At 43.6% G+C, this 25,710-nt stretch overlaps 1 protein-coding gene across 3 annotated transcripts; it reads right to left on the bottom strand.

Moving 5' to 3' along the window:
* Window positions 1-6,962: 6,962 nt before the first annotated feature.
* LOC121568801 (SEC23-interacting protein-like) lies at window positions 6,963-20,207 on the bottom strand. 3 transcript variants are annotated; one of them, XM_041879240.2, is made up of 17 exons: window positions 19,861-20,202; window positions 15,463-15,977; window positions 15,147-15,357; window positions 14,537-14,730; window positions 14,136-14,225; window positions 13,640-13,850; window positions 13,246-13,387; window positions 12,657-12,865; window positions 12,022-12,122; window positions 11,761-11,922; window positions 11,185-11,280; window positions 10,779-10,958; window positions 8,903-9,058; window positions 8,616-8,718; window positions 8,270-8,458; window positions 7,990-8,158; window positions 6,963-7,583 (listed from the first exon to the last, which is right to left on the bottom strand). In XM_041879240.2, the coding sequence occupies exons 1-17, from the start codon at window positions 19,997-19,999 to the stop codon at window positions 7,502-7,504; spliced, it is 2,949 nt and encodes a 982-aa protein (XP_041735174.1). In that variant the 5' UTR covers window positions 20,000-20,202; the 3' UTR covers window positions 6,963-7,501. The 3 variants fall into 3 exon arrangements, with proteins under 3 accessions (XP_041735174.1, XP_041735180.1, XP_041735187.1); XM_041879246.2 differs by having other exon boundaries at window positions 11,761-11,919; window positions 19,861-20,201; XM_041879253.2 differs by lacking the exons at window positions 6,963-7,583; window positions 7,990-8,158; window positions 8,270-8,458 and having other exon boundaries at window positions 8,646-8,733; window positions 19,861-20,207.
* Between the last annotated feature and the right edge of the window lie 5,503 nt (window positions 20,208-25,710).

The raw sequence follows: 25,710 nt of genomic DNA, 5'->3' as shown, positions 1-25,710 counted from the left end.
TGTTTTGCAGCCAGGGCTTATTAGATTTTAGTCATTTAGCAGACACTCTTATCCAGAGCGACTTATAGGAGCAATTAGTGTTAAGTGCCTTGCACATTGACAGATTTTTCACCTAGTCGGCTCGGGGATTAGAACCAGCGACCTTTCGGTTACTGGCACAACGCTCTTAACCACTAAGCTACCTGCCGCCCCGTACTTTTCTAAATATGTGCCTATTAACTGGAGATGAGGATATTAAAGATACACTATATATACAAAAGTATGTGGACACCCCTTCAAATTAGTGGATTTGGCTATTTCAGCCACACCCATTGCTGACAGGTGTATAAAAATCGAGCACACCGCCATGCAATCTCCATAGACAAACATTGGCAGTAGAATGGTCTTAATGAAGAGCTCAGTGATGCCCCCAGGCACAAGGCGAGGTCCATACAGAAATGGTTTGTCGAGATCAGTGTAGAAGAACTTGACTGGCCTGCACAGAGCCCTGACCTCAACTCCATCGAACACCTTTGGGATGAATTGGAAAGCCAACTGCGAGCCAGGCCTAATCGCCCCCAACATCAGTGCCCGACCTCACTAATGCTCGTGGCTGAATGGAAGCAAGTCCCCGCAGCAATGTTCCAACATCTAGTGGAAAGCCTTCCCAGAAGAGTGGTGGATGTTATAGCAGCAAAAAGGGGGGGGGACCAACTCCATATTAATGCCCATGATTTTGGAATAAGATGTTCAACAAGCAGGTGTTCACATACTTTTGGTCATGTAGTGTACTAAATAGCCCTCCTCCTGAGGCTATTGATACAGTTATGAAGATGAGACAATGTTTGCAGCCATTCATATCGGCATCATGCCATACTTGAATGTTTTGAAATGGTCTAATCTTTATTGATAAAAAAAATACCATGAACTACCCATTCCAGTGTTAAAAATTAGAAATGGTAGTTTAGGCTTACATATAAAGTAGAGCAAGCAAAATGTTGGGACTTATTTTTGTGATTTCAAATGGATAGTTGGTAACAGGGTTCCAAACGTACCGAATTTAACGACCGATTGAAAAACGTGATTATGGTGGCCCAGGGGGCAGTTATATATGGTGTGCTGCACGAATTTGCGATTTCAGATCGTCACACCAATCCATATTGATCAGGTCACACCCACCAAACGGGAGCAAACGTCTGTCAAAGGCTGGAGAAACGTGTCATTCAGTACAAACCGTCACGCAATGTAGCAAATGTTGAAGCGAACTGAACGCAGGTTACACAGTAACTTTTTTGTATCACACAAGTCCTCATGACAGCCTTTGATTTTCGGTTTCAATTTATTATTATTTATTTTTTTACATTAAATGCATTAAGAAATAACGAGATTAAAATGATTAGAGCATTTTAATACAAATTACAAAGCCAAAAATATATCAGGCAGTATGAGCCAGCCAGCCAGACAATCATCTACAGTTCTCTTTTCTCCCGTAACGTTACTGTCTTTAGTCGTCGTATTAGGCTAGGCTAGCCTGCCCAAGTATGCTGCAGAGCTGTCGGACAATCATTTTTCTAGTGTTGTGTCGAGTAAACGTTGCTAATTATGCTGTGAAACCAAGGAGTCCGCTTATACTGTACTTTGAATATACGTTTTATTTATATCACAAGATTTCAGCATAAGTTTACAGACATCTGCAGCATCTGGAGAACAGTGTCCCAAAATAATATGTCTGTTCTGATCTTCTTTGTCTCAAACCAAGTATTTATAATCTTTACCAGGATATGGGTGGTTTCCTATACTGACCAATCACCTGTCTCCACACAACAGACTTCCTCTGTTCTATGGGGTGTCCCTCTAAAACTGCTCCCCCTAAAACTGAATAAACATCCTCTCAGGTTCCACTTTGAAAACATTAGCAAAGTCATAATTCCTCAGACACTACACTAGTTTTTAAAAAGTAGTTAACGCATACTTTTACGAACAGTCTCCATCCCTCTCTCTCATCGTTATGTTGTGTACATTCCTCTCTCTCGCGGCGGTTTATGCGGTCTGTGTGTATCTAACCTAACATAGCAGGCATAAAAGTGTATACATCTCTGTCCGAGCCGGAAAAAAACATGCGCAATGGATTATGGTCATTGCAGTTACTTATCACGTTTGTGCATTGAACTATGTTGAATGGTTGAGGAATTTCAGCAGTGCGCGTGTTCAACAGTTGGCTTAGTTTTTTTACCCCTTTGGAATCTTGTTTGGTCGGGAGCTAGCGGTACTGGGCAGGTAGGCACAGCTGTGCTGTGAATTGGTCAGAGATGGTTGGAGATAATGATGGAGAAGAAAGTGAAGCAAGTATGGAACATAGCGGTACAAATAAAGGAGGGAGTAAGAAAGAGAAAAAGAAAGCAAGAGCGAAAGGGAGTAGGGATATGAAGGGGAGCGAGAGGTCTATGGAGGCAGAAAAGGAAGTATGAGGAGAGCAACCTAGCTTCCAACGCTAGCGGAAGTTCGGAGGTAGAAAGTGCAGAGGAAGGGCAAGATAAGACGCGAGGGGAACATGGAGGTGAGGAGGAGCATAAAGTGATTCTAAAGTTTAGGGAGGAAGGGGGGAGTTGGGGCGATGAGTCCGATAAGGTTGACGGCTGTGATAAAAGAGTTGACTGGGAAGTTGTCAATGATGAAGTGTTAAGAGATGGGAGCTTGTTGGTGTTCTGTAAGGACATGGCGCAGAGGGAAAAAGCTCTCCGAGTGAAGCAAATAGCGAAGTGTAAAGTGGAGTGGAGCAGCTGGACTGATCAAGCAGGTAAGCAGTGGATTAAAGGGGTGATAACAGGAGTGCCGGTGAGTGTTATCACGAAAGAGGTAAGGGACAATTTGAGAGGAGGCGTTCTAGTGAATGTACAAAGATTGCAAGTAACAAGGGGTGGAGTTAGGGTAGATAGCACGTCTATTCTGTTACATTTCAAGGACCGGATACTGCCAAATAAAGTAACAATAGGATATATGAGTTATTATGTGAGGGCTTATGTACCGAAGCGTTTAAGATGTTATAAATGCCAGAGGTTTGGGCACCTTCATAAAGCAAGGAATTCCCTACAAGATGATAGGCAAAGGTATTGAACAGAAAAATGTGGAGGTGGAGGTGTGGCTGAGAGGAGGGGTGCTAGTGGTAGTGAACTACTATAATCTGTGTCAGATATTGGACATGGAAGTGCTGGAGAGGGTGGAGGGCCAGGAAAGAAGTAAGGTAATGTGGTGTGGAGTGGAAATGGCCAAGTGATGGAAAATTTGATAGAAAATAAAGATCTGGTGTGCCTGAATGATGGCAGAGGGACCAGGATTGATGTAGCCACAGGGAAAGAGTCTGCCTTGGACCTCACTCTGGTATCTAGTGTGATGGCAGGAATCTGTGAGTGGGAGGTATGGGAGGAGTCAACAGTAGGGAGTGATTATTACCCCATAGTATGCACAGTAGGCTGGAGGGAGGAGGAGGTGGGTGTTTGGAAGTGCAAAGTGGGATCAGTTTCAGGAGCTGAGTGAGCAGGTGATGGCTCGGGTGGATATGAGAGGGGATGTGGATAGAATGAATAACTGGGTGAGAACAGCGTTAGTGGGGGCAGCTACTGAGGCTATACCTAAGAGTTCACGGAGGAGGAAAGCAGTCCCATGGTGGACGGAGGAATGTGGGGCAATGGTGAGGAGTAGGAACAGGGCATTTAGAGTACTGAAAAGGACGCATAACTTCCAACATCCGATTCAGTATAAGCAGGCCCAGGCCATGGTGAGGAGAACTATGCGTCAGGCAAAGAGGTCATGCATCGGTTCTGTGACACCATTGGAAGGGAGACACCTGTTGGAGAAGTGTGGGGGGTGATTAAGAGGATGAGTGGGGTCAGAAGGGAGTGGGATTATCCAGTGTTGACGAGTGGGAAGGATGTGGCAGTAACAGATGAGGAGAAAGCAGAGATGATGGCCAAAGCTTTTGTCCAAGTGCATAGCTCCGCAAATCTGTCAGAGGAGGGGCAGAGGGGGAGAGAGAACACGAGAGAGGAGCATCCTGGAGTGCTGGATAGGAGGGAGGATGTAAATGATGCGTTGAATGCACCATTTACCAGGGCAGAGGTGAAAAGAGCAATAGGTAAGGCTGGGTTAACTTCACCTGGGAAAGATGAGGTGTGCTGTTATGTTGGCCCATCTTGGTGATGAAGCACTGGATAAGGTTTTGGTGTTGTACAACAGAGTGTGGGAGGAGGGGAAACTACCAGGCAGTTGGAAGGAGGCAGTAGTGGTAACAATCCGGAAGCCCAGGAAGGATCCAACGAAGCCAACAAGCTATCGGCCAATAGCTTTAACATCACATGTATGTAATTATGGAACGTATGATTACGGAGAGGCTAACTTACTTCCTGGAGAGCAGAGGGCTAGTATCGCCACATCAGAGTGGGTTCAGGAAGGGTAGGGGAACTATGGATCCAGTGCTCTGCTTAGAAGCAGAGGTCAGGAAGGCTCAGGTGAACAAGGAGACTGTTGTAGCTGTCTTTTTTGATGTGGAGAAGGCATATGATATGATGTGGAAGGAGGGCTTGTTAATCAAGCTTGATATTATGGGGGTAGGAGGAAGAACGTACAACTGGATAAATTATTTCCTGTTTGGAAGGTCTATCCAGGTGAGGGTGGGGAAGTCATCATCAGGCAGCTACTTGGTGGATAACGGTACACCACAGGGGAGCGTGATTAGTCCTCTGTTGTTCTCAATCATGATCAATTATGTTTACTCTCAGGTACAGCCGGATATAGGGAGGTCGTTATTTGCAGATGATGGGGCCTTATGGAAGAGGGGAAGAAATGTGCCATACATAGTCAGGAAGGTACAGGAAGCAATTGATGAGGTGGAGTGATGGGCATTAGTGTGGGGATTCAGGTTATCTGTAAAGAACTCAAACAGTGTTCTTTCCCAGGAGGAAGGTGGGAGATGAGGTATGCTTGAGGTTGTATGGGAGAAACTTGGAGAGGGTGGGGGCCTTCAGGTTCCTTGGGGTGTACTTTGACACTAGACTGACCTGGGCAGAACACATTGAGAGAGTGGTGGGAAAGTGTACAAGGTGCTAAATGTGATGCGCTTTCTGACGGGGAAGGAGAGGGGGGCTGGGCGTTCCTCATTGAAGACCATGTATTGATCCGATCTGTAATAGACTATGGCAGTATAGCATATGGTTCAGCAGCCCGGACCTCATTGGAAAGGCTAGATATCATACAGGGGCAAGGACTCAGAATATGTAGTGGGGCGTTTCGGACGTCCCCAGTGGCTGCATTACAGGTGGAGATGGGGGATATACCACTGCAGATTAGGAGACAGCAGCTGGCAATGAATTATTGGGTCAACCTACAAGGACATGGGGTGTCTCATCCTGCGAAAGGGATTTTACAGGCATGCTGGGAACATGAGCGAAGACAGAACACAAGCTTTGGGTGGGTGGGTAATACCCAGGCAAAGGAGATGGGACTGTATGGAAGGGAGTTTAGTCCAACAGTAGTTATTCCTGTAAATCCACCATGGCTACTCCCGCCTCCAGTAGTTGATCTAGAAGTGTTGGAGAGACTACAGAAAGATAGGGAGGGTGTTGATCCATCTGATTTCTTTAAGAGACGTCTGGAAACTGTATCAGGATTTTGTGGCCATTTACACAGATGGTTCAAAAGATCCAAGGACAGGACGTACTGGGTCAGCATTTGTAGTGCAGGAGTGTGGGGTGGAAGTCAGGAAACGTATTACAGATCATCTGGCTGTATATACGGCGGAGCTGAAGGCCATACTGTTGGCCTTGCAGTGGGTGGAGGAAGTCAAACAAGACAGAGTAGTTATTTGCTCTGATTCATATGCAGTGTTAATGAGTCTCCAGTCCTTTAGCTCACGTAGCAGACAAGACCTGCTTTATGAGGTGCTACAAACCCATGGCAGGATTAAACAGATGGGTATTCCGATAAGATTTACTTGGGTCCCAGCCCATGTGGGGGTGGAGGGGAACGAGGCAGTAGATGAATAGGCTAAACAAGCACTTAGTAGTGGGGATGTTGATGTTGAAGTTTCAATGAGCAATGCAGAGGCAAAAAGACTGATATATACAGTGATAGTGCAGAGATGGCAGGAGCAGTGCAATAGAGATAATAAAGGAAAGCATTTATTTCAAGTACAGAGGAAAGTCGGGGAGGGGAGGACAGCAGGAAGGGACAGAAGAGGAGGCTATTTTTACAAGATTAAGGGTGGGACACAGCCAGTTGAATAAGACATTAAATGTGATAGGAAAGCGTGATTATTGTCAGGAAACAGAGACCGTGGAGCATGTATTGCTACAGTGTGGGAAAGAGAGAGGATGATATCTAGTATGAGGGAGAAGGGGATACAGGAAATTAGTTTAAAGAGTATATTGAGTAGAACGTCATTAGATATAGTCTCAAATATTTCATATTTTTTAAGAGCAACGGGGCTGGCAGGTAGGATTTAGTTTCTCCCTGTCGCTGGCCCACACTCCAGTACAGTAGATGGCGGTAATGCACCATAACGTTGGATGCCAACCGCCGATAAACCCCACTGAAGAAGAAGAACTATGTTGAATATTAGCTTAATGAAAACTACAACTCCCTTCAGCCCAGTGTCCCATATAGTTCGACTTAATTTCTCTCGTGAATGATTTGATTTCTTTCTAGAGAAACGGCGCGTTGGGCTCACCAAAAAAACTAAAAACTAAATAGAATTCAAGTAATTGAACCGACGTCGGTCAATTAGTTGTTTAATAACCTTTGTATATTTAAGCACACTAGGGTGATAGAGGAACCCTGGTTTTTAAAGCAGAAAGTAAAAGCTGTCATATTTCTACCCAGACTTAAAGAGGATATGTCTACCTGTGCAAGTTTAAAAAAGGTTTCTAACAATCAGCAATACAAATACAACATAAAAAGCACTGAAGACTGAAAATAAGTCACAAGTAATGTGAAAGTAAAATGGTTTATTTTATGACTATTTTTAAACAAAATAAATCTGAGGTAAATATTTAATTTGCAGTTTCTATGTGATTTCTCTTGTAAATGTTTCATTTGGTTATTTCATATTGTTCAGCAAGCAAACTCCATGCGAACCTCACCAGTTCTAGAATTTAGGCTATAAAAATTGAATTTCAAACAAGTGGTCTTGGAATCCACTAATTTTATCTAGTTTCTTAATTTAAGACAAATGGCATACTACAAGCGTATTCATCTTCATACAATAGACTAGGAGAATATCAAATAAAGGAAAATGAATACTAACAAAGAAGCATATATAAAATCTAAAAGCATTGACATGGACAAACCTGATGGGGAGATAAATAGTATGAAGGTTTCAGAAAGGTTTATTTTTCATTCTAACCAAAACATTAGCCTGGTGGAACCAGCCTGATCGCTGTGTTCACCATTCTATTTAACTTACGTGCAGTGAAAGAGAATGGTAAACGTAGCAATTGGGCTGGTTCCACCTGGCTACCAATCTATTGCATCAGTGTAGAATCTGTTCTGGGTATATCCCCATGGTCATGTAAATCTCTTTTAGGAGTAGTAGGGCTGTGTCTTCCGACTCCCTGCAAAAAGAAAGGAACAAATAAATATGAATGACTGCAGACTGAATGATTTGTCAAACAGAATACATCAACTTAAAATAGATCAGCTGTGTAGAGAAGACAAACTTATTCCAAGCCATGGAGTGGGTTTTAGCCTCAGATTCAAAACTCTTAAGCAGTAGACTCAAAATCGGCAGAAGAGCCATTATTGAGAATAATATGGCAACATTTTCAAATTATATGGCTCAATTTTAATCATACTGCAGCTATAAACAACCACACACAAGTATAACCTCGTGTGGAGCGCCCAAGGGGCAGAATGATATGAGTGGCTGATCCAGCCATGGCCCACATGAAATGTATTCAACAGTGCACATTAGTCACCATTTCCACCTTAATATAAAAGTGCCAGAACTGATTTTCATACCAGTAGCACAGATGACTCTGCAGGGCGAAAAGGTACTCGTTGAAGCTCTCGATGGGCTTCTCCTGTAGGACGTAGTCGATGCGGTTCCCCCCGTTCAGCATTCCTATTTTCACCTGGGCCTCCTCTTCTCTCAGCAGCTCAGGACTCTCCACTATCCTGTGTTCTGTGACTAATCAAAGTTTTAAAAATGTTTAAATAAAGTTATTTCTTTTGCCCTATACAAATAAACCGAAATACCAATATTTCATTACTTATTTAATCACTGTGCCCTTATACTCACCATCACTGTGTGCATGCTTCTCCTCCTCCTCCTTGATCTGATTGGCCACCATGGCGAGCTCGGCCGCCAGCTGGGCGTTGGAGGTGTGAGCGCGGGCGAAGTCGTTGAGGGTCTGCCAGGCACTCCTCAGGGAGCTGATGAAGCCGTGCTTGAGGTCCGAACCCATGCGGGACAGACTCTCCTTCAGCTCTGCCACACACAAACAATTCATAATGTAAACCCCTCACCGCCATACATTATCCTAAAACAAATTACACTTGGGAACCAATGGTTGACAATGGTAAGGTAAGAATTATAAAAAAAATCTGAGGATAAAATAGCCAGTGGTGAATCTATAGTTCCATACCTAGATGCAGCCTCTTCCTCCCTTTGTGATGTGGAATCAGAACAGGTTTCAAGTCCAAGTCTGGCAAGATCATGGGCTCAATCCTGTAAGCAACTGGGTCCAGCTAAAACAAACAGATCTACTCTAATGAAACACATTGGCATTAACCATGTCACAGCTCAATCAAATGTATTTATAAAGTCCTTTTTACATAAACAGTTGTCACAAAGTGCTTTATAGCTGACAGTATGTCATCTGCATGCACATCCATACTCCAGGAAAGATATGTGTGAGAAAGATTGGCTAACCGGATGGTAAATGTTGAAGAATCCCTTGCAGGTGGGCAGCTGGTAGTTTTCCTCGATCTTCTCCAGCCCTCGCACTGTGAGGAACATCCCTATGGGAGATCCCAGGGCAAAGAAATTCACTGGTTCAAAGTCCAGAGTGTGGTACACCACCGACACCTATGGGGCAGAACACCAACACCAGACAGTGCTTTTAGATAACTACACTGAACAAAAATATAAACGGACATGCAACAATTTCAAAGATTGTACTGAGTTACAGTTCATATAAGGAAATCAGTCAATTGAAATAAATTCATTAGGCCCTAATCTATGGATTTCACATGACTGGGAATACAGATATGCATCTCTTGGTCACAGATACCTTTAAAAAAAAGTAGGGGCATGGATCAGAAAGCCAGTCAGTATCTGGTGTGACCACCATTTGCCTCATGCAGCGCGACACACCTCCTTTGCATAGAGTTGATCAGGCTGTTGATTGTGGCCTACGCAATGTTGTCCCACTCCTCTTCAATGGCTGTGCGAAGTTGCAGGATATTGGCGGGAACTGGAACACGCTGTCGTACACGTCGATCCAGAGCATCCCAAACATGCTCAATGGGTGACATATCTGGTGAGTATGCAGGCCATGGAAGAACTGGGACATTTTCAGCTTCCAGGAATTAAGCCGGATGCGGAGGTCCTGGGCTGGTGTGGTTACACTTGGTCTGCGGTTGTGAGGCTGGTTGGACGTACTGCCAAATTCTCTAAAACAACGTTGGAGGCAGCTTATGATAGAGAAATGAACATTCAATTATCTGGAAATAGCTCTGGTGGACATTCCTGCAGTCAGCATGCCAATTGCACACTCACTCAAATCTTGAGACATCTGTGGCATTGCGTTGTGTGACAAAACTGCACGTTTTAGTGTGGCCTTTTATTGTCCCCAGCGCAAGGTGCACCTGTGTAATGATCATGCTGTTTAATCAGCTTCTTGATATGCCACACCTGTCAGGTGGATGGATTATCTTGGCAAAGGAGAAATGCTCACTAACAGGGACGTAAACAAATGTATGCACAGAATGAGAGAAATTATATTTTTGTGGGTATGGAACATTTCTGGGATCTTTTATTTCAGCTCATGAAACATGGGACCAACACTTAACATGTTGCGTTTATATATTTTTGTTCAGTGTACTTTAGATCCACACACCACATTCTTTTTTCATTGCCAGGTCTCCCTTGGGAAAGAGGTCTTCTGACCTCAATGGAACTTCCTGGATAAATAAAGGTTAAATAAAAAATAAAATGCTTTGATGGAAAAATGTGTCCTAATGAAAATGTATGCTTATGCATGACATTACAGAAAGGCTGTAGGCTAACATCATTAGGTCAGGATTCAATCAGATCAACGGTAACCTGCGTTAGCTTTTGTTTAGGCGGTGTCGGAGGTGTAACTGCGTTAGAGCTGTCAAATCAGTGAGCAGCTGCTCTTGTGGTCATTGTTACGAAACCACACCTGTCCTTATATCCCACCCGTGTTCTGTTCAGAATGAGAAAGTGTAGGCTATATAGAAATAATAACACTCAAATCATTAAATGAAAGGGATTTTATTGGCCTAATTGAGGTGTAGATTACATTACACATTCCAGTGTTCGAACTTGTAACGCGGCTGCATGGGATTTCTACTAACGCATCTTGGTGCATCCAATGGCAATGTCTGCAATACATAACACCAGGAGCCGCTTGAGGATTTGACAGCTCTAACGCAGTTACACCTTCGACACCGCCTAAACAAAAACAATGAAAAGCTATGCGTTTGTCCTCTAACGCAGTTTACCGCTGATCTGATTATTATTATTATTATCTGATTGAATCCTGACAGAGGTTTAGGTTTACCTGTCCAGTGCCAACTTCGAAGTAGTTGTAATCCACATGGACAGAGGAGTAAGTCCCACCAACAGGAAGCTTCGTGGTGCCTGGCCCTGGGAGGGGCTCGCTTGATTGGGCAGGGACAACCTCTTGACTGGCCACTTTCACTTCTGCTGCCTTCTTCTCTTGTGCTACCTGACGTGTTGCCTGGCAAAAGGAGTCCGAAGATAGATGGCACATGTTTTAGCACATGTTGTCACTGTTTTAACCTTCACTGGCTCGTGTTCAGTAGGGCACACTGTAGCGAAACGTTTTGCAATAGAAAACAAAACGCTGTATTCTAATTTCAGTTAGTACCACCCCGTTTCAAAACATGTTCTTCCTATTGAACACAACACTGGTGTCTGAGCGAAAAAGACGATTAAATCATCACCTGCTTAATTGCTCTTTCCTTGACAAACTTGGCTATTTTCTTCCTTGGCCCCAATGGTATGCCCATCTCTTTCAGGTCCTCAACTGTGCACATAAGCTAACAGAATATAGAAGAAAGAGGAAATTAGATTGTAACCACCAACTCTAGGATATGGCCTAGGGAGTCATTGCAATATAATTGAATCATTTACTTTCGGTTCCTGGGACATTTCACTCAAAAGTCAGTTATTTTCAGACCTCAAATGTGGTCTTCTGTTCAGATAAGCCCATACCCATTTGTTTTGTAGATCCAGCTATATCCATATAGGTATATCCTTATAGCTACAATCCAAAATGAATAGAAAAGATAAGCACAGTAAATTATCTTTTCCATTCATTTGGGGTAGGAATCATGATTGATTTAGGCATAAAGCTGGATCTACACAACCAATGGCGTGACTCACCTTGACTTTTGAGGTCTGAAAACATCTGGCAAACGTTTTATTTTGGAGTGTAATGTCTCTTTAATAGTGTCATAAGTTTTGAAAGTAAATATCAATAACTGTATGGGTTCATGACAAGCAAGGAGGGTTCTTACGAAAGATTCAAGGTCAATCTTCTCCTCTTCTAAAGTGCTCTGGTATTCAGACAGGCCCAGATGTTCCAGCGCAGAAGAAAGATCGACAAACTCCTTCCCTTCCTCTTTAGGCTCCTCTTCTACAGCAGCAGGTGGAGTAGCAGCAGCGGGGGAAGCCACCTGCTTTAAGGAGAAGTGGGAAACTCCAGGTTATACTCCTATTGTTACACTCTCTGGTGTCACCTAAATAATGAAATGAACAATGTTTGGATAGTTATGGACCTGTTTGGTGTCTGCAGGGTGGCCCCCATTAGCAGTTGGCATGGTTTGCAAAGGTGAGCCATTCTTCTGGTTTGACAGCAAGTCGAAAAGTATGAGAGAACCTGCAAACAAACACTCAGAGAGACATGTTTGTCCAGATCTTTCTCACATGACTAAGCTAAAAATATGAACTCTTGGGGATGGTTTCCCGGACTCAGATGAATGCTGCGTTTAGATCGTACGAGGTAGACGGTAGATGGCAAACCGGATGTCATTGTTTTCAATGAGAGCACAATGGTAAATGGTAAATGCCGTCAGCCGTCACGGTAGACGGGACTTGCCGCCAGAGTTCAAATCTTTCAACTTTTGTCGTCTGCCGTAGCGTTGTTTTCTACCGGATGTTGATTTGCACTGATTCTTTACTGAAACCCCCATAGCAACGCATAACGTCGTGCTAGCTTGCTTTTGACATCACCCTCTTTCTTGTCCCGCTATGCCGACTGGTATGACGGTTTTTGCGTCCCTCATCTAAACGCAGCATAAGCCTAGTCCTGGCCTAAAAAGCACTTTCAATAGAGATCCTCAATTGAACAAAGGTTTTTAATCCAGGACTAGACTTCATCTGGGTCCGGAAAAGTGGCCCTTTGTGTTTGTACCTAAACTGTGTCCGGATACTGAGATGCCTCCTGTGAAGTCTGGGTTCCGCTGCATGAACAGGGCATAGATCCTGTTAATCTCCAGGGCAACTGTGTCCATGATGGTCTGGCAGTAGGTGGGGCTGTTGTAGAACAGCACGTCTAAGAGGGTCTCGTTAGTGAAGTGACGCAGGCGACCCGTGCTGGGCAGGGTGATCTTCTTTATTCTCCTAAAACAACAGTAAGAAATTGATTCAGAAATTGAGTCAGAGAGATTGTCTGCGTCTGAAAAATGTACTAGACATCAAATCCTTGCTTCCTCAGTCCTCGTTTCCTCTCAAGGCGCATTGGAGGAGAGGATCTAAGGTCCATCCCTTGGACCTTTTCCTCCAATGAACTTTGAGAGAAATTGAGGAAATTAGGACGGAGGAAGCATTAGCAAGGTTTTGACAGCTAGTAACATTCTCTGACACAGCCAGTGTGGTTTAATTTGTACAAGCTTGCCACTAAGGTCAGCACAGATGTTTTGTGTTACAATATAATTTCCCTATCACACAATCCCTATTCCCAAGTGTATGAACATCCTCAAATTCCATTAGTGTCTCCTCACTTGTCCACCCCTGTGGCATCCCCGTGCAGGGCCGTGTGCCACTGAACAGGAAGGAACTCCACTCGGCTGATGACACGCTCATCCTGCGCCTTCTTAAAGTGACTTTGCAGCAGCTTCAGGGATACACTCCGGAAGTCATCCACTGTGAACACAAGGAACACACATTTGTAACAGTCTATCTGGGGTAGTATGGAGTACTAAATGGATATTCAACACAATTACATTCAATAAACGTTATTCATTATTGCTGGGCATAGTAAACAACAACATGACAGGAAGAACATACCATGACATATACCATTCATGACATAAACAAGCACATCCATAATACGATATTAATATAGATCTGAGAAATATAGAGGCTTATTGAGCTATATGGAGAAATAGCACATACCACACTCCACCATGCTCCTGAACCTCAGGTCACAGACTGGACCGATGCCATGCACCATGAACACCAAGTGATCCACCTGAGGGAGCTCCCCATCGGGAACTTCGTCATGGTCATCATCGATGCCCCTCTTGACCACCCTGGGTCTGGTCTGTCCATCCTGGGTTGTACCCCACTCATCTGGCATGGCGGAGGGCTGGAATTGTACTATCACCTGTTGAACGACAGATAAAAAGGCCTTTTCACAAACTAGAAATACAGTCATGTCTAGGTCTGCAAACAAAGTCCACTCAAAACCATAATGTTATTTTTCCTTACGGTCTTGTTCAGTGTTCACAAGTGCTAACTACCTGCTACCTATTTGTGCTTGTTTTAATGAATTCCAAAGAACAAAACAAGTTATGAATAAGTTATTACTTTGTAATTACCATGTTACCATGTAATGTTTTTGTAAATACTTGGTAATTCTGCACTGTAAAATTCAGTCCTACCAACATACCTTTGGATTGTGCATGACAATGGTTTCCCCTGATGGGAACTCCAGCCGACGGTGCCATTGGTTGGTTGACACAGCTTTCTTATATTCTCCCTACATAGAGAAGACAGCCAAACAAACATAGCTCAGACATAACATTCACCTCTCAGTCAACTCTCAGGGCTAAAACCCAACACACCACATGGTCAACTGTATTTCATTTGGGTAACAGTGAGACAAAACTTGGGTATTGTTCATTAGGGCGCACTGTAGTAAAACATAGCAAAACGTTTTGCAATGGAAAACGAACACAGGCGTTTTCAGAAGTACATCCCTATTTATGACTGTTTTCTTTCATTGCGTGGCCTAATGAACACGACCCTGGTCAATACAAGGTCCTGTTTTTTTACAACGATGGGACAAACCTCTAGCTTTTCGCTGAACTCCTCTGAGTAGGGGATGAAGCGGCTGTCTGAGTCTCCCTTGTAGAACCAGGTGCAGCGCCGCACTTCTGTAGGTTCCTCCTCCCAGAATACAGCTGTTCGTATGCGGTCATAGAGCTGCACGTCATAGCGCCCTCCGTCTGTGCACACAATCACGCTCTCAGGGTCCGGTTGCACTGGAGGAGAATGAAAAAAATGTAGTCTTTATTCTTTATTGTCTGTTTCACACAGATATTTGCTTTACGTACAAGAAAATGCAGTGCGACAGGAAAAGATTCACAACACAAAGAGACATGGCATAGGCTTGACAACATACAATTTTATGAAAAACAAAACAAAAATGACAACAGACTCTACGAGTGTGCATAAATTAGGGTTGTGTTTATTTGGGCATGCAACGGATAATGTTTCAAAACATTTTGCAACTTTTGCTGCCTAATGAAGATGCCACAGATTTCAAAATAGCACTGTTTAACCAAACAGCTTTAACAAATTCCTAGGCCTACATAAACAAGAGAGCGATGCAAAGTCAACTTGGATAACTATAATATGAATGGCTCTAATGTAGTAGAAATCACATCCTTCATCTCACCTGAATTATAGATCTCCTCCAGCTGAATGGAGTCCAGGAGACTGAAGGGAAGCCAGGCGCTCTTGGACTCCACTTGTTTGCAGAAGAACCAGTGAGGCTGAACAGCCTCGTACACATTGTATTGCATTATTTGATTGGCTGGGACCAGTGCTCCAGCAGTGGCGGAATGTTGGGCCATAGGGGGAGGCCCCTGAATCTGTGTGGGAGGGGGCTGAAGAGAAAGTAAAGACATTTATATTAGCCTGATTGCCAGGCAATAAATAGCAAGAGAAACCAGTGAATGCTAACACCCTATCAGAGGGGAGTTGTTGTTTACCTTTGTGAATGTGGAGGGTGACGATTGGAATGTTGGAGCTGGAGAGCCCATAGTGTACGGATTTTGCTGCGGCGGTGGATGGACTACCGACTGGACCTCTGGAGCTGGCATATAGGGTTTGGCTCTGCTGCTGAGGGGTGTGTGACGGTATGGATTATAACTCTGATCGGGGGCTTGTGGAGGGGGTGGGGTCACTGTGCTCGGGGGAGGAGTGTAGCGTCCCATGGGGTTCTGATAAACACCAGTGCCAAATGGCTGTGGCACAGCAGGGTTGGTTAGTGGGACAGGGGGTGTTGGGGCCATGCTGGCAACACTGGGGACAGAGGTTGGTCCCGATGTCGCGGGGGCTACTGATAGTGACGCTGGTGGTGGACATGCCGGCTGATGTCCGATGGAGGCAAATGGGTCACTGCTGTTCACGGGACTGGAGAAGTAACTAAATGTGGATGGTGCTGGGGCATTTCCAGAGGCCTGGCCAAGAAAGCTATCTTCTTCTCCAACATCTGCAGTATCATCTTGGAAAAATAACAACAGAAAATTTGAGCAACTGAGTTACTGCAGTAGATTTGAACTTGTCAACAGTACATTCATTCTAAATGTGCGCAATGTCAACCCACCCCTTGCGAACCTCAACTGACTAACTAGCTACAGACAAACAAGGGTTCTGTTGATACGACAGTTCTGTTTACCTGACATGACACTGCTGTAGCTAGCTGAGGAACGCTGAACTACGTTCTCTTATATCGAGGCGGAGTTTTGATAACTGGTCGCACGATTTGCTAGCACCAACATTGAGTCACCATAAGTTGATACTTGTGTGTATACAGTTGAAGTCGGAAGTTTACATACACTTAGGTTGGAGTCATTAAAACTCGTTTTTCAACCACTCCACAAATTTCTTGTTAACAAACTATAGTTTTGGCAAGTCGGTTAGGACATCTACTTTGTGCATGACACAAGTAATTTTTCCAACAATTGTTTACAGACAGATTATTTCACTTATAATTCACTGTATCACAATTCCATTGGGTCAGAACTTTACATATACTAAGTTGACTGTGCCTTTAAACATCTTGGAAAATTCCAGAAAATGATGTCATGGCTTTAGAAGCTTCTGCCTAATTGACATACTTTGAGTCAATTAGAGGTGTACCTGTGGATGTATTTCAAGGCCTACCTTCAAACTCAGTGCCTCATGGGAAAAACAAAAGAAATCAGCCAAGACCTCAGAAAAAAAAATGGTAGACCTTTGATGACAGCTTTGCACACTCTTGGCATAGTGTGAGTGTGAGTGTGCAAAGCTGTCAAGACAAAGGGTGGCTATTTGAAGAATTTGTTTAACACTTTTTTGGTTACTACATGATTCCATATGTGTTCTTTCTTAGTTTTGATGTCTTCACGATTATTCTACAATGTAAAAAAAAATAAAAAATGAGTAGGTGGAGTGAGTAGGTGTCCAAACTTTTCAAAAGTTTGGACAAACCTACTCATTCCAGGGTTTTTCTTTATTTTTTACTATTTTTGATTGTTGGCTATTTAGAATTGTAGAAGAGTAGCCAAGTCAGTTGAATGAGAGAGAGACACAACTGAAAACTGTATTGAAGAGAGGTGCACCAGATAAACTATTTTAAATCTTTAATGTTTCAGACCCACTTCATTCTTCTCACCATACCCTATCCAGGTCCCAAGGTTTAAGAGGGTACACTAAACCACAAGACCATGTGTGTTGTGTTTTTTCACTATGAGCTAAAGGGGTTTAAGAGGGTACTAAGCCTATACTTTGCCATTGCAGAGCGAGTAGTCAATGTTGCATTATGTGAGTATCATAAATTACTATGTTTTACCCGAAAAACAGTGGGACACAGACCATCATAATACATTGTAAACAACTACCATGCTTTCATGTTTCACTACATGCTGCTAGTACAAAACCATGGTATTTTTTATTTGTACTACCATGGTTCATTTGTGTACCATGGTAGCTAGTACAATAAAAAACAATATTTTGTTTTTTTGGTCACTACCATGGCAGGTAAATACCATGGTACTTTCCTGCCATGGTAGTGACCAAAAAAACAAAATATTGTTTTTCTTTGTACTATCATGATACATTTTTGTAAGGGTCTTCACAGTCCCCGGTATTCCATTAGGTGTATCTTTATATGTTTTTTAAAATCAGATTTTGAGACTTGCATGAGTTACTTGATGTGGTATAGAGTTTCATGTAGTACTGTGCGCCTCCCATAGTCTTTTCGGGACTTGGGAACTGTGAAGAGACCTCTGGTGGCATGTCTTGTGGGGTATGCATGAGTGTCTGAGCTGTGTGCTAGTAGTTTAAACAGACAGCTCCGTGCATTCATTAGTTCTATAGTTGCCATGGTGCCCTAGTAGCAGCCTAGGCACAGAGCTCCTGTAAATGTGTAGATTTTGTTGTTATTAATTGTTGTTTTTTCATGCGCTCTTTTGTTTTTGATAACATTTCCTTTTTATTGTTTGAAAAATGCGTCTGGACACAGTACCATCTTTTTTGTTTCACCTGATCTTTTGAGAACATAATTTGAGGAGTGGCATAAAGCGTGAGACGAATGGGAGATAGAGGAATACAGCAGTGCTGAGTGACAGCAGGACGACTGACTACTATTCTGAACTTTGTGTGGTGAGCTTTCTGGCGCCCAGAGCTGCTGAGGCATCACCCAAGTGATGCTACACAGAGTGGAAGAGAAGTACAGTGAATTTAAGACTTAGGCTGGTTCCCAGACTTGCCCTCTACAAGATCATCAGCAGACTCCATCAACATCATCTACCATCCTCTGTCCAGCTCTCTCCGCTCAAATCAAATCAAGCTTTATTTCTACAGCACATTTCAGACATGGAATGCAACTCAATGTGCTTCACAGGAAAAAAACTAATAAAAACAATGAAAATATCTCATTACAATGAAATATTTACTACACAACAAACATAAGAGGATAAAAAACTAAAGAATAACAAACACTGAACGACTAAAAAGCACCCTAAGGAAAAGCAAAGCTAAAAAGGTGTGTTTTAATATCTCTTTTAAATATGTCCACAGTTTCAGCTCCCCTCAGGTTCTCTGGTAGGCTATTCCAGAGGCTGGGGGCATGGTAACTAAAGGCTGCCTCTCCAACTAAAGGCTTCCTCTCCATGCCTCAGTTCAAGTCATGAACTGACCCTCTCCATCTTCGGAGGATGCAGCTTTCAAAGACTTGGCCACTACTGGTTGACCCGTCATTATATATTGCTTGTTTGTTTTGTTTTCACTTGAAGCGCTTTGAGATTCTACAAAAAGCGCTATAGAAATGTAATAAATTATTATTATTATTCAACATGTCAATACTTTTCACAAATACAAGTAGAGATGAAGTCAATCTCTCCTTTGAGAGCTAAGCGTTCCTCAGCTATGCTGTAGCAAGTGTTATTCTACATACTTACCAAGCTATTCAAACAATTCCCAAATAAATGTCCTGATATCTAATACATTGCAAGGATTTATCGAGTTAAAAATGTGTAATGGGCTTGTGGACAGCTAGCTCTCAAACTGTAGGCGGCATTCTGCCTTCTACCAACAGTTCTCAGCCAGCTTCGCAGACGACTGCCTCGTGTGAACTACAATCCCCACTCTGTGTTTTAACGTTTCGAAACGTCAATAATCAGCGAGAAAGAATCCTTCAAATAAAAAAGATACACTGACGGTTGCAGTTTTGCACAGATCCATACAGCTATGGGTGCCTCCATCCAACGAAACTACACTTCCGCTACACCAGAGTTAAGATTACACACAGGTGTTCGGGACATCCTAGATAGCACAGCTGGTCTCCTCTTGTCTTCCGTCTGTTTTCCGCAAACAAGCGCTGTAACATGGAGATATGGCCGTGCGGGAACACTACCCCTAACCCTTTCAAGGTGTGTATCAATTTAACCTTTTGTTTTTTGAAAATTATTTATCGCTTATCTGAAAGATAAGGTTCCAAAACTGTACCGCCAGCGATGCATGTTCAGACCGAGCGTCGGGGATCTTAACAAACCATCCAGAAGACGCCTTCGTCCAATGACTCTTATGTGTAATGTAATGTAACTGAGAGTCACTCATGATCAAGGGCTAGTTGACAGCTAACTAACTAGTAGCTAGTTACTGTGGTCCTCTGTAGCTCAGCTGGTAGAGCACGGCGCTTGAAACGCCAAGGTAGTGGGTTCGAGCCCCGGGACCACCCATACACAAAAATGTATGCATGCATGACTGTAAGTCGCTTTGGATAAAAGCGTCTGCTAAATGGCATATTATATTATATATTATTATATTAACGTTAGCTGGCTAGCTAGCTGTCATGTTAGTCATTGAATTCCTAGGGGCCCTGCTGTGGTTTAGCGTTATCTTACCTCCTGATAACACCGCCGGACCACTGGCCTGACTGACAGGTATGAAAGGTAAGTTGAAGTTGAACTCCGGTGCCGCAGAAAACAGTAAATTTGCGCTGGAATTCGGCACATTATTGGTTTTCCTATCAGCCATTTTCATCCCAAATTACACGTAGCCAAGCTTATTTTAGTGCCGGAACAGAACAACTTCACAACCCGGATCTCAGACGTAGTTCTCAGGTGGCGTTTGCACAAATTTACTGATCTGTAATACAAGTGATAAGGTCAAGCCAAAGACAGTACAACTATGTGGTCAAGCGTTCCTTGTTGAGTAGGTGCTGATTGTAAACAGCTCGCTGAATCTCCGCAAATTCTTTGCAGTCTTGATGGACCGGTTACGGGAATAAATATGAGGAAGATTCAGTGCTGCCATCTACTGCTGTGGCTGAGGTACTGTAATTTAAAAGTAAAAGGCTTACACAATGATTGACATTACTCTCTAGTCGACAGTCAACATTAGTAACAGAATACTTATTTAAAATGCAGTAATATTAAATATATTCTCGAAAATATCCCCAAAAGAGACTACGGCGTGAAGTTCTAATATGTAGTGACGCAGTTTTCCTGCCACTGTGAACCACTGAGGTATAACCCAGGCCGGGAGAGCGAGTCGAGTGATAAAGATAATGAGGAATAACTATTGATATTTTCTGTACTTTGTTTAATCGGCCCTCCAAAGGATTTACTGGTAAACAATGCCTAAATCTCACGAGTGGATAAACAACCCCTTGAGCGTTGTCGAATGGATGTTTGGTAAGTAAACACATGAGGTGGTGCTAACGAAACAATGTTGGTTCGGGAACATAGCTAGTCAGCTAGCCACCTCAATAGCAGCTAGCTAACGAGTGCAAGCCACAGTTAGCTAGCTAGGCGTTTGAAAACAGCTGATTTCTAGGTAAAAATATCAATAAGGCTTATCAGAGTAAACAAGCGGATCAGACTCGAATGAGTTACTATGAGCTTGCTTACGTGGAACTGCTTTAGTTGTGTTTTGCTTTGTTTTCCAAATGGCTAATTTTCTCTCAACATCGGACACTCTCTAGCGGTTGGAGGACTAAATCACCTCGAGTAACAGTTTTCTTTTCTTATCTACCAAGGTGCATGGTGTACCTCGGCAGACCCTGGCGGACATGTTGAGCGGCCAGGTGACCCATGGTTGTCACAGTGGACCACCCACATTGTTTAAATTCTCTGGTGCAGTACTGTATCTACCGCGCCAGCCATGGGTTCCCCTTTACCAGACAGAGGCTGATGAAATAGGCCAACAAAATACGCAGGTATTTGGTGTTCTATGTGTTTTTGTATGTAGAATGCTACCTGCAAGGCTGGACAATGTGTGTGTGATGTGGATGTGTAAGGTGATGCCAAAACAAGCATTTTCATCCTGGATGGACAATTACATATTCTCTTCTATTGTAGGTTTCGGCACCCAGGGGAAACAATCCCACCACTGGGGAAGAGGTGGTGGGAAATGTTCAGGAGGAGGCACAAGAACCTGAGCATGAGGAGGCTGGACACCCTGGACAGGGGGAGAGCTGAGTGTGCCACACGTCCGATGATGGACACCTTCTTCACTTCTTATGAGAAGCACTTGGAGGAGAGTGGGTTGAGGGAGAAACCCAGACAAATCTATAACTGCAATGAGTCTGGGTGCCAAGGAGCACATCACAGTGCTGGCCTGCTTCAACGCAGCTGGGGAGGATGTCCCCCCATTTATCATCTACCCCAAGTGTTTCCCCGGTGGCCACTACACACTGGGAGCCCCCCCCCAAGCCTTGTATGGACGGTCAAACAGTGGCTACATTGATGGGGACCTGTTCAGGAAGTGGTTTCAGCACTTCATTAAGCATGCAGTGAAGGAGCGCCCTTTCTTTCTCCTCTTCGGTGGAAGGGTTTAAGAAGTGTGGCCTCTTCCCTTTTGACCCTTCAGCCATTGAAGGGTCCCGTTTAATGTTGTCTCGGACCCTACCGGGTCCCACCACCGCCTCTCCTGGAACCAGCAGCACTGTGCCGTCCATCAGCACCTCCTCCCCAGTGACCACAAGAGGACCCCGCAGCCCCTGCTCCAGTCCAAGCCCCTGCTCTAGTCCCAGCCCTAGAAGAGCACCCCCTAATAGAGGGGGGGCTGATAGCGAAGGACCTGGGGCACATCCTTACTGTCCTTAAGTATCGGCTAGATCGATACAGAAGACTCCCTGTGGTTGCCACATGCCTCACCGGGGAGGAATACACGCGCCAGTGGCAGGAGAGGGGTGAGAAGGAGAGGGCCGAGGCAGAGGAGAAAGAGCGTTGGGCAGCCCTCAGAACACAGAGGGCACAGGAGAGGGCTGCCATGGATGTGACCATTGACGCCATCGCCTCTGCTGGACCCCCTGCTGGAACCACTCCTGACAGCTGCATCACCACTGCCAGTGCCTCCCAGTGTGCAACACCTGTAGGAGCCGTCGGAGTCCTCAGCTGCAGAAGAAGGCTACGTGCCTACTGTCCCGGCCACACCATCGTCGGCCCCTCAACCCCACCATTATAAACACCAGCTCCTCCAAGCCATCGTCAGCGGTTTTGTCCACCACCACCACGATGCACACCACCCCCCCTGTCTGTCACCACCAACACGGCGTCCTCTGGACCAACTGCCTCCTCCGTCTCCCCTGGTCACACCACCATAGCAGCCTCGTCTGGTGTCCCTGCCCCCTGCAATTTGAATACAGCCACCTCCACAGGTAAACATGTTAAATTACAAAAAAAATGACTTCTCTTTTTTATAAAACACCAATGTAAAAAAAATTATAATAATCTCTCTTTACATATCTACAGTCCATAGCACCAGCCCTCAAGTCATCTCCACCTCCTCCAAAACCTCTGCAGCTTCCTCCAGAGGTATTGATGTAGAAAAGGGTTTTGATGAAACATGCTCAGTCTAACACTACTTTTTCTCAAACTGCAGCACAGAAAAGGAAGAGGAAAGCTCCACTGGTCACGTCTGTGTTCATATGAAATTTATTTGTACAAAAAGAAGTCTAAAATATAATATTTATTGAACCCATCTTGTGTATTTCTTCCTTTACTTTCCAAGTGCATCTCTGCAACACAAACTCCAAGAGTGTTTTCATTGTTTATGTCAATGCACATTACTGAAATTAAAGTTTTATTTGATGTAAATTATTAATACTCATATTTTAGTATTCAACTGTTATCTACTTTATCAAAACATAAGATTAATCTGTAAAACAAATGATGAGACATTATTTGTTTACAACACTGAATATGTTGGTGAAGAACCATTTTTTAAGAGTCCACAGGAGGGCGCACCGGGCTACGCAATGAAAAGTTGACAGGCAAGTCATAATTTTTTGCCGGAAGGCTAGCCAACTAGCCAGCCTTCTAGTAAACACTTCGGCAGTGGCGGCTCCTGAAAAAATTCTCAGGAGGGGCAATTTTTCTGATGATTTAGGTGACCTACACACATTTAAAAAAAGATATGTCCAGCAACAACATGAAGACAGGGGCAGCATATAAGTCAATACCAGAAGCATTTATTGACTGATCTCAAAAGTGTTGGCTTACCAGGGTTGGTGGAGCCCTCAGTTTCATCTTTGCCTCGCAAGGCTAACTCAAACACTCCGCAAAACTTCACACACTGGATTAGCCGGCTGAGGATGTGGCGGTTCTTGCTAATGTCGTAGTAAATATATTTGTTATAGTGAATATGGAATATGATATGTTGAGTAAAATGTTGTGCTAAGATCTATTTAGGTCAGGAGCTGGTTATAAGTTATGTTCCTATCCAATAACAATGGACAAAAGGGTCCTATCTTGTCAGCCTTGTCAGCAGGTGGCCAAGGACAACACCCACGCCATAGGCCTCTCAGTTCTTCCAACTCACGAGTTCTTGCTCTGAGGACACACACACACACAAACACACACACACACACATCATCACTGTTAAACACACACACACACACACACATCATCACTGTTAAACACACACACACACACACACACACACACAAAAAATCCCCTCTCTTAGGCTGAACATTTGAAGACAGAGAACCCGACTCAGAGCCAATGCAACAGTGACAGTAGCCTGAGGGGGACCTCGCCCAACTCATCAGGACCAATCAGAAGATCAGAACTACTAGATTGAACCTACTTCATTTATTGCATAAAATGTCTGCACACAATGTTTCGGGGCTCTCTTTAGATAATAATAATAATAATAATAATAATAATATGCCATTTAGCAGACGCTTTTATCCAAAGCGACTTACAGTCATGCGTGCATACATTTTTGTGTATGGGTGGTCCCGGGGATCGAACCCACTACCTTGGCGTTACAAGCACCATGCTCTACCAGCTGAGCTACAGAAAGTGGATACTCATGGATGCGCATTGCAATTGTAAAATGTCAACACAATTGGAGACACCACGTCATTTTTGGAGACATGTTATTGACAGTAAACTATTGTAGATGCGACTGCTAACTAAATAAAACATTTTAGCTGGCTAGCTAATCATCTTAGCTAAATGTGGGGCAAACAATTCAGTTATTTACCGTTAATTTGAGGGATTGGGGTGAAAGAAATCGAGTTACATAGTGATACTTTACGATATACTGTATTGACAATATCGCAATATTTTAGCGCTAGTTGGCTGTACCTGCACCAAAACACCATTATTGTTCCTTCATAGCTTGTTCTCAATCTTTTCACATTGGGAGCCAATTTGTTTTCAGCACTTTTATTTCCATGACTGATCAAAACTCGTTCTCATGGCTTTCTGATCCCTCTGCAACAGACATATGGTGCGCAATAAAATCACAGTATCGAATCGCAATACGTATAGAATCATGAGACTCGCAATGCTGATGCATATATCTTATCGTGAGGTTCCTGGCAATTCCCAGCCCAAGTTCATTTGCCACAACAAATCTCTTCGCTAGCAAACGCAATGTGTCTCCAGCAATGTTTACTTTTTTGACGTTCTATGGCATCTCCACTTTCCAAGCATATATGACCACATGTAATATTTTGGTAAGTGATGCAAATAGTGAACTATGTAGGGCCAGGATGTAAAATATATGTAGCTGCAGCAATTTCTCTTATCTGATATGGTAAGTAATGGGGCTTGATTTATAGCTCCCTAAGAGTTTGACGAACGGGTCCGTGAACGCGATTGCAGATATCTTTACCTCTGAATAAACTGCCTTATATTATACAATTATCCACCTTGTCCAAAAGTCTCTACTTTTTCTCCGTTCTCCAGTAAACTTGTTTTATCAACAATAGTAAGGTTCAATGACACAGAAAGCAGTTCAATGTCGGGGTACAGTCGCTCTCTTACCAGGATCGCGGTCCGCTCTGACCAGGGTGAAGGTGGCCGGCTCCACCTCTCTGCCAGCAGCGTTTTCATTATTTAGTCCGTTCGTAGCGGGTATGTACACGATCAACAAGATCAGTCCAAAACCGAAGATCAGTCCAAAGCAGAATGTTTGCAGAATGTTTGTAAACTAAGTCTACAAATTAAAAACATAAAATAACGCCACACTGCAGGTCGCAACATAGACGCTGATAGCCGCCATTGTCTTAGTTACGTTCAACGTTACGTCACGTATGACGAAAGCGCGTAAGTGCATGCACACAGACACCCATAGAGAATGTATTGAAAGCTTTGAAATGTGAAAAAAATAGATTTTACATGACAGGCTATGAGAGACTTCTGGGCGATTTTCAACCTGACTGAAATCGCCCAAAAAACGGGCGGGGCCATTTGAAGCACGACTTTAGCCTGATTTGACATTTAGTGGCTGGCAGA

Source organism: Coregonus clupeaformis, chromosome 1, assembly GCF_020615455.1.
Source record: "Coregonus clupeaformis isolate EN_2021a chromosome 1, ASM2061545v1, whole genome shotgun sequence".
Lineage (NCBI taxonomy): Eukaryota > Metazoa > Chordata > Actinopteri > Salmoniformes > Salmonidae > Coregonus > Coregonus clupeaformis.
The sequence above is the reverse complement of the archived record's forward strand: the minus strand, read 5'-3'. Positions and strand labels throughout refer to the sequence as shown.

Bases quoted from the DNA above. Each gene is read 5' to 3' on its own strand.
- LOC121568801 (XM_041879240.2), bottom strand. From the start codon at position 19,999: ATGAAAATGGCTGATAGGAAAACCAATAATGTGCCGAATTCCAGCGCA. The intron at 14,731-15,146 runs GTGAGATGAAGG...ATTCTCCTCCAG, and splicing joins GGAGGAGATCTATAATTCAG to TGCAACCGGACCCTGAGAGC. The intron at 7,584-7,989 runs GTATGAAAATCA...TTCTTTTTGCAG, and splicing joins CAGAGTCATCTGTGCTACTG to GGAGTCGGAAGACACAGCCC.